This window comes from Ochotona princeps, chromosome 28 (genome assembly GCF_030435755.1).
Source record: "Ochotona princeps isolate mOchPri1 chromosome 28, mOchPri1.hap1, whole genome shotgun sequence".
Classification (NCBI taxonomy): Eukaryota; Metazoa; Chordata; class Mammalia; order Lagomorpha; family Ochotonidae; genus Ochotona; species Ochotona princeps.
The window spans coordinates 3,890,540-3,908,385 of NC_080859.1; the positions used below are offsets into that span (position 1 = coordinate 3,890,540).

Here is a 17,846-nt window from a genome sequence, read left to right on the forward strand (position 1 = left end):
GCAACTCATATTTTAGATAGTACTCCATATTAATTCTACTTATTTTAGGATGAACTCTATGAAAATAAAGTGATTCCACAAGGAGAGACAGCATAGCCTGTTTTAATGGCAATCTTGAGAGTCTCAGCTGAGAGCACATAAGGAATCTGTCTGTGTTGTTGTGAATGATGATGTTCAGCCATGCCTTGCCTGGTGGGATCTGGAATCCATGTGGCTCTGAGCGTATCTGCACACCGTGGGTACTCAGACCACCACCACGCTATCAGTGCTGGTTTTTTTTTTATCCCAAATAAATCTTAAGATACAGTTTCCTTTGTTTCCATATTTTTCTTCTTTTATTTACAAAAGGTAATTGAGTTGATCTAGTGTTATTCCTTCATCCCATAGCCCAGTATCATGCACGAAGTAGGAAAATTAACATTTATCTCTTAATTGAGAAATGAAATCTTTGCAATATTATTGAATATATTTGGGACAAACAATAAATGAAGTTTAAATTGGATTGTTCTTTCTAAGTCATATTACCTGCACATAATTTAAACGGCATTATTACAATGTTGAAAGATTTGTAGTCTTATTGTTATTATCTGGCGTAACATCAAGAGTACCCAAGAGTTTATTTGAGCACTGTCACATTGCTAAACAAAGTCCCACAGTTAAGACTTATTTGGCACGATTTCCTACGTATTTCAAAAGGACAAAATATGGTTTGTACTAGTTATTTTCCCCCAAGCTTCCTAACACTTATTTAAACATCACATTGTATCCAAATTAAACTAAAAGACTCTATTCATTCTCAGCTCCTTGGCTGGTGCAGCACTTACTCACAGATCCATTGACTAAGATTGATTATAAACTGCCCATGAGACCAGCTTCCATAGACTGGTCATTTGTTACCGAGCAAGTGAGTCACAATTCCCTCCACATTTGTACTTTACAACATAAAATAAGTTGTTTTTAATGACTTTCCCTGAAAAATACCTGCCTTTCATCTACAGACTGTCTTGATGAAATCTATTTTGCTGAACACTGTCCCTAAAGAAAGCTTTTATCCCTCATTATGCATTTCCTTTTATGAAGCCTTATCCTACAACGTTTTAAAAGCCAGAATCCAATCTAATTGAAGTCCCATAAAGTACTTGCATAAACGTAAACTCAGTATTCTGCATCAGCCTTTTCACCCACATCACTTTTTAAAAATAAAAATTTTCTACATTCCTGATAAATGTTATTCTATACCACAAAGCCATCATTAGTTCACTGTGGACCTGATTTCCAGCTCCTTGGAAAGGGATAAAATTCTGTTTTGCGAACCTCTGCTTCTTAGCTTCTGCGTAGTGCTTTATGTTTAATGAGTAGGCAACATTTTAAAATAAAATTTAGTTGCCTAACATTTTCATCAAAGAAATCTATGAAAACATCTTAGCAGGGATGCCACACACACACACACACACACACGCTGCTTGAAGCCAAATAATCAAGAACTGAAGCCAACCTGTCATTCAGCTCTCAGATGAGTGTTGGTGTTTCTTGTGCAATGACCTGTACACTTTGTTGTGGTGAGCTAAAAACTGTGGCATTTTGTCCATTTTCTCCTTTAAATGATATCTAGAGCAGAACGACTAAGTTTATGACCATCAAATCTTGTTCAAGAGCATATTCTTGAGTTTTGTAACTTTCTGATCAAAAAGAGCAGTGGGAAAGTGAATGAACATTGATTTTTTTTTTTTTTTTTTTGCTGCTGCTGTTTGTAGAATACTGTGCAGCTAATTGTTTTACATAATTCATTGTCATTTCATCTTGACCACAATCAAGATCAGACCTTAAATGTCTCATTAAAAAAAAAGTTTCAGTTATTTGTCCAAAGATGCACAGCTGGTGAAAAGAACAGCCAGAATTTGAACTCATCTGCGAATGACCACAAAGCCCACACTGCACTCTCTTATCCACTCTTTTCCCTTCAATTAATAACCAGATTTGCTTGTTAAAATCTACTTTTATGAGGGTAAACTGAAAATATTTAAAGAAAATTGAAGCCAATATAAGTAAGTTGTATTTATAGTGATAGAAAATAAGCAAATGACCATCAACTCTACAGAAAGAATCCATTTGTAAACAGCTGTTCATAGTTTAGTAATTCTGGTGTCAGTACACATCCTTCATCCTCAGCTCAGCTAACTTATTTCCTCTGTCAGTCTGTGCTGTAGACAACTTGAGGTATACAATGAATGCTGTTTTTGTTTGGATGAGAATCGAGAGACAGTAAGAACCTACTCTCTGGTCTTCCTCTCTGGGAGAGGTTGCTGTGATCAGTGGCTGAGTCACGTTTGAAGAGCCCATTTAGTTGAATGTAATTTGATCTTTTGCTTACTTGCTGTCTCCCTAGAAGCAGACCCCATTCTTCTCCAGAAATAGATCTCTCTTGGATTTATACATTGATCAGAAGCTGTACTTCCTAGACGTTTTTAGTAAGCAATTCTAGCATCAGCAACAACTGCTGAATGATAACGTAGCACAATTGTGTAGACCATGACCCTGGTCTATCTTGTCCATCTCCGATCATGCTTTGCCAACCCCCCGGCTTCTCATCTTGCTCATCTGCTGACCTTAAGGAATGAATCAAGTCATTTCCAAAATTCATTAGCTCCCAGTTTACAATTTTTCAAATGCACATAAGACTGCCTTTTGTTATATAATGAGGAAATCTACAGTGTGCCAATAGTTAATGGGCTGATACTGTTTGAGAGCTCTCCTTCATCTATTGTTATCACCATAATTCTGGCAGGAATTACATGAACATGAGGCTTACTGCTAAAACCACAGCTTTGTTTTCTTCTGTCTGATTTTTGAGAAACCCTAAGGGAATTTGGTAATTCTCCCCATCAGGAAGAATTGTAGTTGAAATGTGATCAAAGGGAAATTTAGGTTGATTATGAAGGCCACCAGCCAGGGCTGGGTCAATGATTGGCTCAAGTGTCTTTGTGTTGTGGGATGGAGAACTCTGTGATGTGCAGCTTTTAGAGTAGGGCTTTACCTTGTATGTGGGACTTAATTTTCTTTTTTGAGTCTCTTAAGTTTCCATTTTCTCAGTTACACAATAGAGACTATAGTTTTAAAACAGTTTATAGTTATCCTCTTCATAAATATGTATGCATTTACATATTACTTTGTCTTACATATAATAAATCTATTTTTACATTATTTGATTCAATACGTCACAGTAGATAATTTGATATGTAAGACCTTCATATTGTAACTATGACATGCAGTGTAAGTTAGCTGCTCGTAGCATGATTATTGGTGGTGATAAGAAAGATTTCAAAACCTGTTTAAAGAAAAGATGGAGGGCTCGGCAGCGTGGCCTGGTGGCTAAGGTCCTCGCCTTGATCCCATATGACCGCTGGTTCTAATCCCGGCAGCTCCACTTCCTCTCTGTCTCTCCTCCTCTCAGTATATCTGACTTTGTAATAAAAAAAAAAAAAGATTGATACAGTATTTCATTATAGTAATGCAAATTTTTATTTCAGGAATACTGGAAGTGTTAATGGGACATGATACTGTATTTCTGTGTCTCTTACGAAGAGCTGTGACTGTGGCTCCCAGGAAATGAGTTATCCTTTCAATCAATTGTCTTGATTTTGGTTAAGTGTCTACTATCTCCATAGCATATAGGTTGAAGTGAAGACAGCCTTCACTTGAGGCTTTCCACCCTAATCATTTTCAAAGTTGGAGAAAGCTACTCAATTGCTCACTTCTGAGCACATTCTGTATCTTGCAGCATGCATTATAGAATGACCTAGGGAAAGATTAGTAAACACTCTTAAGTCGTAACATATCCTGACTTGATCTCTGCATATCTGTAAGCATCCGGGGCGGGGGGGGGGGGAATGTGTGTTATGAAACAGATATTTTTCATGTTGAACTCTTGAATAAGGTATTTTAAACCTGCAATAAAAATAAATATTTGCCATTTTATTGGAAAGGCAGATATACAGAGAAGAGATACAGAGAAAAGGATCTTCCATCTATCTGCTGGTTCAGTCCCCAAGTGGCTGAAATGGCTGCAGCCAAACACCTACTGCAAAAGTCATGTTAATGGGTGTGATGCCATCAAGTAAGTTTCCCAGCAGTGTAGGTCAGGAAAAGCTTCAGGGAAAGCAGGATTGGTAGTGTATTTGTGAAGGCTGTGATAGCCACCCCGCCCCCCAGAGGGGTGGTTTAGGCAGCAGGTCTCCTTCCCTGGAACATGGCCACCCTCTCTGCAGGCATGACCCTCCTAGGAGGACACCTGTTCTTTTAGATTAAGGCCCACCCACCTCACCTCGTTGATCCTTAATGAGCATTCATAAATGCACTCTTGCTGAGGCAGCCTAGAGCTTCATCATAATAATTCTAGGAAACACAATTCAGTTGAGGAGAGGAACTTCTCCAGGAAAGACAGCCTATTGCATTCATTCTCAGTCTCCTCCTCCCCCTCCAAAACGAGAGTGAGCTAGGAAAGAGAGAAGAAGAGTAGGATCCTGTTGTCAGCCAGACACAGAAAGTGGGAGACTGGCCCTGGAGCTACCTTGGAAGCTGTGCAGAAGGGAAGGCCAGGCTGGGGAAGATGTGTTGACCTGACCAGCCCCTCAGTCTGCAAGCACACGGTTGGTTTGGCCTGCCTGCCCACTGTGTGCCCTCTCTCACCAAGTCTGTCACTTGGACACAGGTTCTTAGAGCCAATCATTTTAAATTCCGGGTAGTGTTGAAACATCAATGGAATGTAAATATTGTACCTGAAGTTACTATTTTTCTGATATCCAGGAACTGTACTTTTATCCAATGGTATGTGTAATATAAAAATAAATATAATTGTCCTCATTATTTGCTTGAAGCAGTGGTACTAATTCCTTGTTTAGGGTTGGATTTTCCTATATCCCATGGATGGCAATTTTTATGATTGTAGTAGGTACAAATTTCTGTGCTATTGGGTTTAGGGGATTTGTTTTCTTCCTTCAGAGTGCATTGAGCTTTGTTCCAGCAGGCAGTTCGTTTAGTGGCAAATAAGTGTGATCTGTTTTTAAATCCTTTCAGACCTTTTAGGGGTGTCGCCTGGAACTCTATGTCTTTAACAGGGCCTGGGCTTTGCAGGCAGGCGGGGCTGTCTCCTGCCTTGTGTCACCTCTGTTCTCACCCCTGTGCACGTGGAGCAGTGAGCCATTTGCCATCAGACCTTACAAAGTTTCCCTCTGTGCCAGTGCGCCTTAGTTTCCAGCTGGCAACTTAGGGTGACCATTTTGGAGGCTCATTTGTTTGTGCAGTTACTTCTTTTCCACTATTCAACTGTGAAATCCCTCCTTTCCCATAGCAACAGTCTAGCAGCTTGAGGCCACTGTGTTCCACGTGGACTCTGTCTTCCCTCCTGTGCCAAGGGCAACAACGTGCTCCCAGCTGGGAGACAGAGTGATGGAGGCAGCACTGTCCTGCACAAGACAGTCATTTCTTCCTAAGGAACCAGAAACAACTGTATGTAACACGAGTCTTAGATAAAATTCAATTCGATTTCTTAGTATGTATTTCATAGTTACTATCACTACACTTTTTAGGAACTTGTTACCAACATGTCAAAGATAAATCACAGCAACTTAAAACATTAGTGTAAGCTGCTTTCGTTGAAATCCCTTCCTGGGAAAGAGCAGTGTGTTAAAATCACTCAGTGAGGAAAGTGTTTTGAGAATGGTTTTACTAAAGAGGGCTTGTTTTCTGAGCTTTTGATGTCCTCGGGTAACAAAATCAACATTCTTCTATAGTTAATGAAAATAAGTATGGAAAAAGAAACAGGTGTTTTGGCAATAAAAACTCTTCAGAGCTTAAGTCATTAGGATGCCCTGTTTTCTTTATTATAATTACTGAAACAAGAGAGTTTGAATTTAATCTGTTGCTTCTGGGCTTGGAGAATGGGGTCTAGGAAGGGGTTCTGTGACCTAAATGATCAAGTTGAGTGGAATTACCCAAAGTTAGTATACTTTAAAATAATTTATTGTCTGAAAACAAAGTAGAAAACACCTGGAAACCTAGGAACGTGGTTATCATTATAGAAACAATGAATAAAATCATTGGAAATGATTTTTAGTTGATTGTATAAAAAAGTTTTCATTTACAAAATTCACAGATGTTAAAATTTAAGTTTATTTAAATGAACGTTAAAAATGTCCATGTGATGTATTACCTATAAGGAATGCTTATCTAAAATCACTATTTGACATACATTTGAAAAGGCTTTGTTTGATCAGAAAAGAAGCATTTATTATAGAAAAGATTGCGTAAAAATGTCATGGTTTTTCTCTCTCTCCCCAGATTGTCCCTCATAGCTTTTCTTCCTCTTCTTTCTGTATTTCCAAGCTCCTTCCTTCTGTTCCTTCTCTACAGTCACATTGCCTGGGAGAAATAGAATACTGTCTGTAGAATTACTAATTCTTAATGGATAACTATTTCTTTCACACTTAATTTCTGTAGATGAAAGTCAAGTTATTTCCTAGTGCTTCTCTCAGTTAATTTCTTCGCCTTCAGCCTTTTTTCCATTAAGTTAGGCATCAGAAGTTTCCCTCCTGCTGAGAACATTTGTGATTTTTAGTTTCTAATTAATAAACAGATATGGATGTGGACATGCAGGACCGTCTGTGTGTTTATCCAAGCAGTACCACAATCATAAACCCTTCCCTTCTGTTCTCTCCCAGCTGTGTTATGATAACCTCCCTGGTGTGATTGTGTTCCTTGGCTAAGATATTTGGGTAACCACTGTTGACAAATAATATACTCCTTTGTACAATTGTTCTCCTTTCACAGAACCATTTTAAATGCCAACTCAATTTTAATATATTGAACTATGAATTCAGTGTTGGCCTTATAATGAAAATCATAGACCTTTATTTAAATACTTATAGATAAATAAATCTGTTATACTTTTGCTGCTTTTGTTGATACCTGTGCTTGATTTTAAAAAATTTTCTTGTTGGTGTTTTCCTTGTTGGTGTTTTCACTCAAAATGATATTTGGGCTCTGATTTGCACCAGGTATTAGAATAATCTATCGTTCTCAATGTCACTTTACCACGGAAAAACCGTACATATCCAAATTGGGCCTACATGAAGCATACACTACTGGAAAGGTGTTTTTTCTGTAAGTCTTACTTTCTCAATATTCTCTCCATTTGGTGTGAAATAGTAACACCAAGTCACTGGTAGACATTCAGAGTATATCCACTTTAGTCTGTGGCTGAACATGAAAGTAACTGTTTTTTGTGTAAAAGCTTATTTTATGAGATATAGTAAGACAGATAAGAAACCAATAGAAGTAATTACTTATCCATCTCATAGATAGTTTTTCTGAATTGCACTTAGTAAAAGTATTGTTTTAACCATGTGTTTTGAGAGCTAGTTGGGACCTAACTAGCCTTGACATACCTGAAAATCTTTTTGAAATTCATTCCAGTTTTCAAGGAACATCTCTGGAATTTAGTCCCCTTGTTCCCTCACTAAGAATTGGCCACCTTACATCAGAAACACGTTAGCCTATTGTAAAGAAATTTAAGGAAGGACCAATGGAATCTTTTTCTCACAAGTGTTATTTCTCTCAAACATTATTCTAAACTTGCTGGAGACTTAACATATATATATTCAGGGAGTGAAGTGGTAAGTTCCCTCAAGGTCACGTGAACTCCGTCAAGTGCTTGTTCGCATGTGTGCTAAGGATTGCAGAAAACGTCTGGGGGCCATATTCCTAATCCTGGCTCATCCAGCTCACCTTATCATCGTACCATTGTGTTTTTACTGCTTTCATTGATTATGATTTTGATGCGCTAATGAAGGTGATAGTCTTTTCCTGGTTCCAACCACTTAAACTGGCGTCACTGTTCCTAATGTGCTTGTAGCATCACTTGAAAAATAAAATGAAATAATGTTTTTAAGAATATTTGTTTTTCACATATCCCTTGTATTATTTTTAAGAGAGTTAAAGCTTTATTTTATGCAACTTCTTCTATGTATGTTAGTTCCAAAAATCCTCTCTGTACTTGTCAAAAGTTTTGCTTTTACTAAAAGTTGACCAAAATTAAGATCAATGGAAGTTTCAAAAATCCTTAGAAATCTTTCCAAGAAAACTCTAATAACAGCCTTGCGTTGACAGAAGTTGGTATCTGATTCCTGTAAAACAATGGAAGCTTTATGTTGACTCTGCACGTTTCATGACCTCAGCCGCTGGTAGACTGAGAAGTCGTGTTTTTGTTGTCTGAAAACTCATTAACCATTGCAAGTACTTTCCACAGTTTGTTATTTTAAACAGCGAAATGACACAAATTGAAGAGTTAATGTTGCACTTTCATAAATTGCCTGTCCTCATCAATATATTTTGTTGTCTGTACTAACAGAAGTTGTACAGCAGTCATTGTTAATCTGTAATGTAGTAGTTCATATCGATGCAAAGTTATTTGAAGAAGGTATTTATTATTAATTAGTTAAATTGTCTGTAAGAATTTATGGTAATCAGTGAGTTTTGGTTGATCAGTTACTGTCTTGAACTAGGGGTGACTAACGGCAAGCTCAGCCCCTGCTCTCCTCAAGTTTATAAGCATGAGATAAGTGAGCAAGGTTGCCTGGAAACCAGCTACAAAGGTGATTGTGTACACTCCATTCAGATTTTCTGTTTGAGCTCACTCTGTAACAGTCTCACAGAATAATTTTTTTCCTTATATCAGTTTTCTCAATGAATTGCATTGTTTGCTTTTGGAAAATTCATTTCCTGGCCTTCTGATACTAAGGATTATGCTTTCAAAAGAAGTTTCAGGGCCTAGTGCAGTAGCTTAGCAGCTAAAGTCCTCAACTTGCATCTGCCAGGATCCCATATGGGTGCCAGTTAGTATCTTGGCTGCTCCACTTCCCATCCGGCTCCCTGCTTGTGGCCTGGAAAAGCAGTCGAGGACGGCCCAAAGTCTTGGGACCCTGCACCCATGTGGGAGACCCAGAAGAACCTCGTGGCTTTGGGTTGGCTCAGCTTTGGCCGTTGCAGCTGCTTGGGGAATGAACCAGCTGACGGATGGTCTTTCCCTCTGTCTCTCTAAATCTGCCTTTCTAATAAAAATAAATAAATCTTGAAAAAAGGAAGTGTATATACAAGAATGGAAATGATGTAAGAAAGGTGCTTGACAACAAAGAATAAATGAAGCTTTGCAGAATAGTTTGGAGAAAATAATAAAAGGTTGTAAAGCTTGTTCCTTCCTTAAAACTTTCAGAAACTTTGTAACTGTTAACGAGCTCCCAGTCCTTCAGACAAATAATTATGGATTACAAACATTTTGCATGCCCAGTGGTGTCTTCTTTATGATTTCCACTGTGGAAAACAAAAACATTTGCTGGATAACTGAAGATATGAATGAATCCCTTGTATTTAAATAACTAACTTCTCTTAGTGGCAACAAAACAAAACAAAATAAACTCTTCCCATGAAACTTAAATATATTTTGATAATAGGATGCCAAACTTCCAGCTGTTGTCCATACCCACAATGTCATGATACACTTGAATAGCAGAATGATGGACTTGTGGCTGTTGCTGAGGGACTAGACTATTGTAAAAAATAAAACAAAATTTTTTTGACTAATTACAAGCTGAGCATTGAACCCTTTGTAGGTTTAGAAATGCGCTTGCTATGATCAGCTTCCTTTTTCTCCCCTGGAGTCTGTGGTTTATCTTTAGCAGCCCACCCTGCCTGTGACAATAAGTGTATTGGATTTCCAAAGATGACCTCTCAGGTTACTCAGGGTCAGGGACTATTTGTCCTGAAGTCTGACTCCCGCTGTGCTGCTTAAGGGAGCAGTGTGGCCTGTGAGAAAATGTGGTACCTGGAAACACACACACACACACACACACACACGTTGTGTGTTTAGGGCTCTGCTAATTACCAGCTTATTTGGTGATTTCTGATTAATGGTTTAGACTACTGACCTTTCCTATAAGATGGTTATCAGTTATTCAGATTTGATTGTGAAACAAGGTAGCAATGGATTCCAGATTTTTAAAAGGGCTATTTGATGAATGGTGAGGGAACATAACGTTTGCTTATTCAGTCACATTAGAAATTTACTACCTCAAGATCTGCCCTTTAAGAGACTGCTGAGTGAAGTGGTTGGGACCAGTCTTATCTCAGCCTCTTTTCATGACTATCATTCAGGTGTCAGAAAGACACACTGCAGAGGCAGGAAGTCCCCAAGGCTTGGGGTGTTTGTTTTCCTTCGGAGAAGAGTTTGGTCTTGAAGATTCAAGACTTACTATTTTAGCTTAAAGTTTAATTATTTTTTGTTTAATTTTGATATCATTTGAAATCTAAAAATACTGTTGATTATAAATATTTATGAAACAAAGAAATGAATACAATAGCCAAAAACAGCCTTGGAAGACTGGGTACTCTATATCCATTACAGATGTAATTCTTTGGCAATTAGATTATTTTGAATTTGGAAAAATAGTAGTTTATCTTTTTTTAATTTTCTTTTTCATCTCTAGAAGAAGATCAAAAAGAAAGATAAAAAGGTTTTCATTTGACTTTGCAATAACATGTACGTTCTGCTAGTAACACTTTTAAGTGTAATTATTTGTAAATTGATTTACAAATAAATTGATTTATATTCAGTAGATTTATTTATAATTAGCTGTGTTTTGCTTTATTTTATCTCAGAAAATCATGGTTACATTTTCTCAACTGAGGAACCTTGGGATTCTGTAATACATCCAAAGTAAATGGCATAAATGCAAACACAGACTCATATGTTCTTATTCTCTACCTTTCAGCTGAAAACTTATGGCTAAGTAAGTTGTGATTAAAGAAATTAAGATGCACATCTGGAAATCAGAGTTCAGTCTTTATATTTCTGCGAAAGTATTTGATCAGATGTCCAGGAAGTAAATAAAGTGTGGGTTCTATTGAGAAACAACAGATAAACTATACAAAGAGAGTTGCAAAGTAATGTTTGAAAATGAATCATTCAAACTTTTAATTCTACAGAAAAAGGAAGATTTCTATGGCTTGGGATCCCTGGGGATGACAGAACAGTCAGGCTGAGCTGCAAGGGAATATTTAGATGTATCAATACAGAAAAGGACATTATGAACAGGAAGGAGGCAACACAGAGGAGGAATCTGTGCTAGCCTGGCCCCTGGGTGTAGACCACGTATCCTGCAATAGAAAGGAGGTGATGGTCACATGGTAGAGGGATTGTAAGGTTGGGCTAGAACATGCAGATTTATTTTTTTAGGCAGTGGAAAACCTTGGATGGTTTTTGGTGGTGGGAAGGAGTGCTATTTGCAAATAGCTCATCTTTTTCTCATGGCCCAGGCGCCTGATGGTCAGAACATCCTTCATGTTGTAATGCAGTGTAAGAGCCAAGTTGCTGTTGCCATAAGTCAGGTGTTTCAGGACACTGCTTTGCTTGCTTGCTTGCTTGGAGGCGTGGCTCCTGGAGTAAAGCATGTGTGTTGGCCAGCGGGAGGGAGAAGTAGCAGGCTCCATCCAGTAGTGTAGACTCTGCATGTCACGCTCGAAATCACACCAAGAGGGCAGAGGTCTGTAAGTACAATAGTGAGTCCTTGATACTACAAATTTTAAACTTGAAAATTTATTTTTGAAATTATAAAGATTTAAGGGCTTATTAGAAACTGAAGTTTCTCAGGTGGTTGAATTCATGGGATTTATGCAAATAGCTGGCAGCTTAGCCAACCAGTCATTTCGTTTTGACACGGAGTCTAGCCAGGGGAGCCAACACGCCCTTTCTCATGTCTCAACTGCCGCTGCCAAGATCCCGCAGTTTCTCTGTCAGACAGGAAGAAGTGTGGCTTTCTGTGGAGCCACCTTCCACAATAACAGGGTTTGTGCAGAGGTTCCCCATTTTCTAGACGCAGTGAACCTAATGAGAACTTGAAATTCGTCCCACTGCAATGCCAATCAGCATTTTAACTGCAGTAAGTGAACTGGCAATAATTCCTTTTTCTTTTGTTTTCTTTTCTTAAAGCAAAAAAGAAATTATGTTGGAAATACTGAATCTGCCTTTGCAATAAAAATAAATAAATCTTTAAAGAAGATAAAAGAGTAAATAGTTCCCATGGAATATTCTTGCCTGTTCATAAGTGGTGGTGATGGAAGAGACAGGGTTTGGGGAGGGGATGAGGGAAATCCCAGCACCTATAGAACTGTATCATGAAACAGTGATGATAATATTAATAAAACAAGTGTTGGGAGGATATGTAAATTAGTGGGGCTCTTTTATATTTTATATTTTTATTTCATACATCTGCTCATATAAGTAACTTTCACTGACATCCTTCATATGCCTTGAATTTAGCAATAGGCACACATTTTTATCATGGAGTATTCTGATCACTAAGCCATCAGTTATCAATTGAAGTATGAATAACAAAACTGCGCCTAATGAGCATGTATTTCTGAATTCCACCAAACTGCTCCTGCTCTGTACATTCTTGGTTCTGTATTAGAGTCACCTGAGTTATAGCTCACACCAACTAATACACGTTCAGTTACAATGTATTTGAGGTAATTGGCATTCTTTATAACAAATGGCATGTTTCCATGTTGCACAAAGAATATCCATTTTGGTTGACAGTTTGTAAGTCATCATTTGGAACTTTGAAAAGAATGGCAGAACTCTTTGCACCTTCATTTTTTGAGTTTATATTTTAATTTAAACTTTGTACTATTTCTCCCAGATATCCTCCATGACATTAAATATCATCTTTTCTGTTATTTGTAAATCCATCTGTAACTGAAATACTTTTACCTACAATGCCTCTGGCTAGTCTTGTTCATAGACAAAATTATACCTGTAACAGTAGTAGTCATGTTATAGCTTAAGAAAAGCAGAAAGTGTTCAACCTAAATGTGTTCAGAAAGCCTTCCTGTTTTCATTTACTCTGGTTTGCGCCTAAGACATTTTTTTAGGCATTAGTAAAATAAAGTCCAAGAATCCTAGTGGAACTTTATGCCTTAATAACTTAGATAGTTATGGAAGGTAGAATATGCTTTGATGGGTGTTCACTTAGCGCTTTATCAAAAACTAATTTATCTGCTGAGGAACAGCCTTTTAAATTGTCCTGATAATTAAATATAAGAGCAAAGGCAAGACACTTAATTTCTCTAAAGCAATAAGTTCATAGGTTCTGGGGGAGAAAAAAAGCAGTAGTTATTATAAAGAAAAAAAACAATCAAGATCCGAATTTCAAGAGAGTGATAAATTATCCGTTGTGCTCAAAATGATCAATTAGTGTGGGCTGCGCGCAGAGGACCCAAGCTGGAGCCGCTTCTGCTAATGATGAAATGTACACAAAGGCACTGATTCTGCAGAGCTGCACTAAACAGTGGAGCTCATGGGGAAAAGCAAAGCCTGGTCAGAACATACCAAATCCACACAGTTCTGTCATTGTTGATGGGTTTCCAGTTACGGTCCTCAGTTAATACTAGCTCCATTCACTCTCCAGCAGCACTTGTACTCAGCAGTGGAGTCAGCCGATTCTGCAGCATACTGTCTCTCCAAAGAGATGTCAACTATCGCTTGTGCTTAATTCTAAACACTCCATCCGCATCCAAAAATCAAATTCAAGATACAGAGAGAAATGCTTTCATATCTTCTTTAGCCACAACCACAGCTTCAGCAGAGTATAAGCCTCTTCAAAAATAGAGAGATACAGATCTCTTTCCTTGGAAAGCCAAATTTTTACTACATTGAAAAAAACTATTGTACTAGACATATGAAAATTACGTATATTTATCAGTTTCTGTGTGATATTTCAATACATGTAATCATTGTGTAATGTACAGAGAAACTTTGCTTCTTCAGACATTAAAAATGTTTAAAAAAGATTTATATTTATTTTTATTGCACAGTCAGGTATAGAGGAATATCTTCCATCCAATGATTCACTGCCCAAGTGGCCAAAACCAGAATTGCGCAAATCTGAAGCCAGGAGCCCAGAGTCTCTTTGTTCTTGCTTTGGGTGCTGAAGCTATTGGACTCGATAAAAATCCTCTTCCTCTGTTTTGTTTCTGTTCCTTATGCTTTGAACTTGTCCAGGTCCAACACACTGCAATATTTTCCTTAGTTCCAGTAGTTTGAAAATTTTTGGTTTACATTTGAAACTTTAGTCCATTTTGAGTTGCATTTTTGTATAAAAGACTTTTTATTTTTTTATTGGAAAATCAGATATGCAGAGAGGAGGAGAGAGAGAGAGAAAGATTTTTCCATCCTCTGATTCACTCCCCAAGTGACCGCATTTGCCAGAGCTGTGTTGATTCCAAGTCAGGAGCCTGGAACCTCTTCTGGGTCTTCCATATGGATGCAGGGTTGCAAGGCTTTGGGCCATCCTCGAGTGCTCTTCCAGGCCACAGGCAGGGAGCTGGATGGGAAGTGGAGCAGCCAGGATTAGAACTGGTGCCCATATGAGTTATTTTTTATACCTGGTTAAAGATTGGAGTAAATCAGAGCTGAGCTGATCCAAAGCCAGAAGCCTCTTCCAGGTTGCTCATGGGAGTGCAGAGTCCCAAGGTTTTGGGCCACCTTCAGCTGCTTTCCCAGGCCACAAGCAGGGAGCTGGGTGGGAACTTAAGCAGCCATGACATGAACCGGTGTCCATATGGGATCCTCGCACACGTGAGGTGAGGACTTTAGCCACTAGGCTGTTGCGCCAGTCCTTACACCTGATTTCTGTAGAGTTTTTGTCCTGAAGTGATACTGAGTTTGACTGAATGCCTTTCTACACCTGTGAGCTGATCACCTTGCTTTTATTGTTGATTCTGTTGATGCGATGCGTCACAGGGATTTGCGTATATTCAACCATCCTTGCAGCTGTGGGATGGATCTCGCTGAATCATGATGAATGATCTTTTTAAAAACGCCTGATACAGACGGTTTTGGTCAAACTACTCCCTGTGTGTATGCTGGGAGTCTTTTGTTCATAGTCAAGTGTTACATGCCATCGGCGCTAACCACCTCAGTGGGTCCTCCTGAATTCTGGGGAGGCAGGAGTGCTGTGTGAAGCTGCTTCCCTTCGGTCCACGCCGGAGCAGCAGCTTGATCGTGACTCATCTCTGACTAAATGCCTGATTTTGTGGAGTCTCATTTTTGTCTCCTTTTATTTTGCCTACTTCAGGTAAAGATGATTCTGTTATTTCAAGTCCTGATGTCACAGATATTGCGCCAAGTAGAAAGCGAAGGCTGCGAATGCAGAAAAATCTTGGCACAGAACCGAACATGGTTCCTCAGGATGAACATCTTCAAGAAAAGGAGAAGTAAGTCATTTTCTTCTTGGCTAAATACAGTGCCGTGAGCATTTCAATAGCATATCATGTTAAAATTGTTTATTTATTTCTGAGTTTAAATAAAATTGTACTTAAGGATAGAAATTATTTTAGAAATTGTGAAGTGTTTAAATCATGTTTTCAAGCATTTGACTAAGTCTGTTAATATTTAAAGCTGAAATGTCAAACATAAGCAAATTTGCATGTTTTTTACAAATTAATTAATATTAGAAGCCAGCTAGTTTTCGTTGTAATCTAATTTATTGCTAAAAGGAGACCTAAATAAGCCATGTGGTTTAGTTATGCTTTTGTATTTCAAGTAAAAAATTGTCTTTCTAATCATCTTTTTCTATTGAATTTTGAAATTAAGTATTTTAGTATTTTTCACTCTAAAATTATCCTCAATATCCCCATGTTGTTATGACAAGAATAATTACCATTTCTTTATGACAAGGATAAGCATTTTTTAAACATATTACCAACTGAACAGTAAAATTAATGAGCAAACTATTTTTGTATTTATGTGTATAGTGCATGTATATATGTATGTTCAGAGAATACACTTTTCTCTCAGTTTTTCATTAGTGAGCAAGTAATCAATGAGCAGTGGTCATATGAGAAATGCTAGTGTTAGCTGTGATTTTGAGAGTGTGCAATGAGGGTCCCTGGGGTTCCTGAGATTGCTTGTGGGGGTCTGCAAGGCCCTGCCTCTGTCAGCCCCTTACCTATGGGAGCCTGCATTTATTTCATATTTCTAAATAAAGTAACATGTCTCAGCTAATTAAATGCAGAAGCTGATTAAAATCCTACTGATTTCAGTCAAGCCAACCATTGAGTAGATTTGAAGGTATAAAACAGTGCCCTTTAAAGGGAATTTTTAATGGTGGTTTTCATGAATGTATTCTTGTCACCATGTACTACATTTGTGTTACTTCAAATGAATTAGTGGAATTCTGAAATTTTCCCGATGTTACTTTGATGATGACACTATGGCCCACATAAACAAAAATGTGACAGCCTCAAGAATTTTTGCAGGTACATAGGGTTCTTTTTTCTTTTTTAAAGATTTATTTACTTTTATTGCAAAGTTAGATATAGAGAGGAGGAGACACAGAGAGAAATATCTTCCCTCCGTTGGTTCACTCCCCAAGTGACCACAGTGGCCGGTGCTGTGCCAATCCGAAGCCAGGAGCCAGGAGCTCTTCTGGGTCTCCCACACAGGTACAGGGTCTCAAGGCTTTGGGCCTTCCTCGACTGCTTTCCCAGGCCACAGGCAGGGAGCTGGATGGGAAGCAGGTCTGCGGGAATCCCGGGGCACGTTCAAGGCAAGGACTTTAGCCAATAGGCCACAGCGCCGGACCCCAAACGGTTCTTAAGAGGAAGAAGTTCTTAATTCTGTCACATTGGGATGGGAAAGGCTGAGGCAGAAGCTGGGCCCAGAAGAGTGGTAACCTGACCTGACAGAGAGCCGGAGGATGGGATGAGTTTGTGCAGAACACCCCGGCGTCGTTTTGACTGTCATTGGGTTTTGGTCTCTCCACAATCAAATGTTTTGCTTGAGGTTTGCTGTGTCAGGTTCCTTATGTCTTCAGACAGTGTAAGCAGAGCCCTGGGTGCAGTAAACTCTTGATGATTTGTATTTATCATCTGATTCATTAATTAGCTATAAACCCTTGACCATGAACATGGAGTTCAAGTTACAGTATGACCTCTTTCAATACCAGGCTGAAAATGTTTCCCATTAAGAAACTAGAATTGTATGAATATTCTTATATACCACTGTGAACAAGGACAAAGTTGCAAGCTATCAGAAAAATACAGGAAGCTGATTCATTCAGCCTCATCGCTACATGTGTACTTAGTGAGGACTTGGTATAAGATGTGATATCAGATGCTGTAATTTCAGGGGAGAAGAAAATAGCATAAAATTGAAGTCCTCAGCCTTCATGAGACTCTTGGTCCAGTGGTTTTCTAATAGATTTTAGGATGGAGGGCAGAAGTAAATAGATTAGTTTTGCTTTGGCAATGTGGATCTTAAGTCTTTTCACTCTGGGTGTAGACTGAATGCAAGGATTTGACATTGCTTGGTGTGTTCTCAGTAGGACGCGTGGCTTCAGCAGGTTCCTGACAGTACATGGTACAGGGATGAAAGAATTTAGGTTGAGAAACAAAACTAAATGCTTTTTTGAGCTATGTACTAAAGACTGTGTTTGTTCCGGCAAATGTGTAGTTAGTACCATGTCCCTTCTATTTTCCACATTTAGATGATCATGTCCCTGTTTGTTTATTTCCACCATATTAAAAATTAACATAACCCATATCACCATTTTTAATTGTCTGCTAATTATGTCATTGTAGATGTGTGAGGGGCACTGTCCCTAACTAGAATGAAAAATGTGTGTTAGATGCCAACAGTAATTTTAAGGACTAAAAGAAATTTAGTTTAGCATGCATTAATCGGATGTTGAGCTGTTGATAGCCTGCCTGATTTTTAATTATTCTGTTAACAAATA

At 38.3% G+C, this 17,846-nt stretch overlaps 1 protein-coding gene across 2 annotated transcripts in view; it reads left to right on the forward strand.

Moving 5' to 3' along the window:
• Positions 1-17,846, forward strand: part of XRCC4 (X-ray repair cross complementing 4) — a 167,730-nt gene that overhangs the window by 83,258 nt on the left and 66,626 nt on the right. For both annotated transcript variants that reach the window (XM_058656183.1, XM_058656182.1), the window contains exon 7: positions 15,186-15,324. In XM_058656183.1, the coding sequence (XP_058512166.1) occupies positions 15,186-15,324 (139 nt within the window). The remainder of the gene's footprint in view (positions 1-15,185; positions 15,325-17,846) is intronic.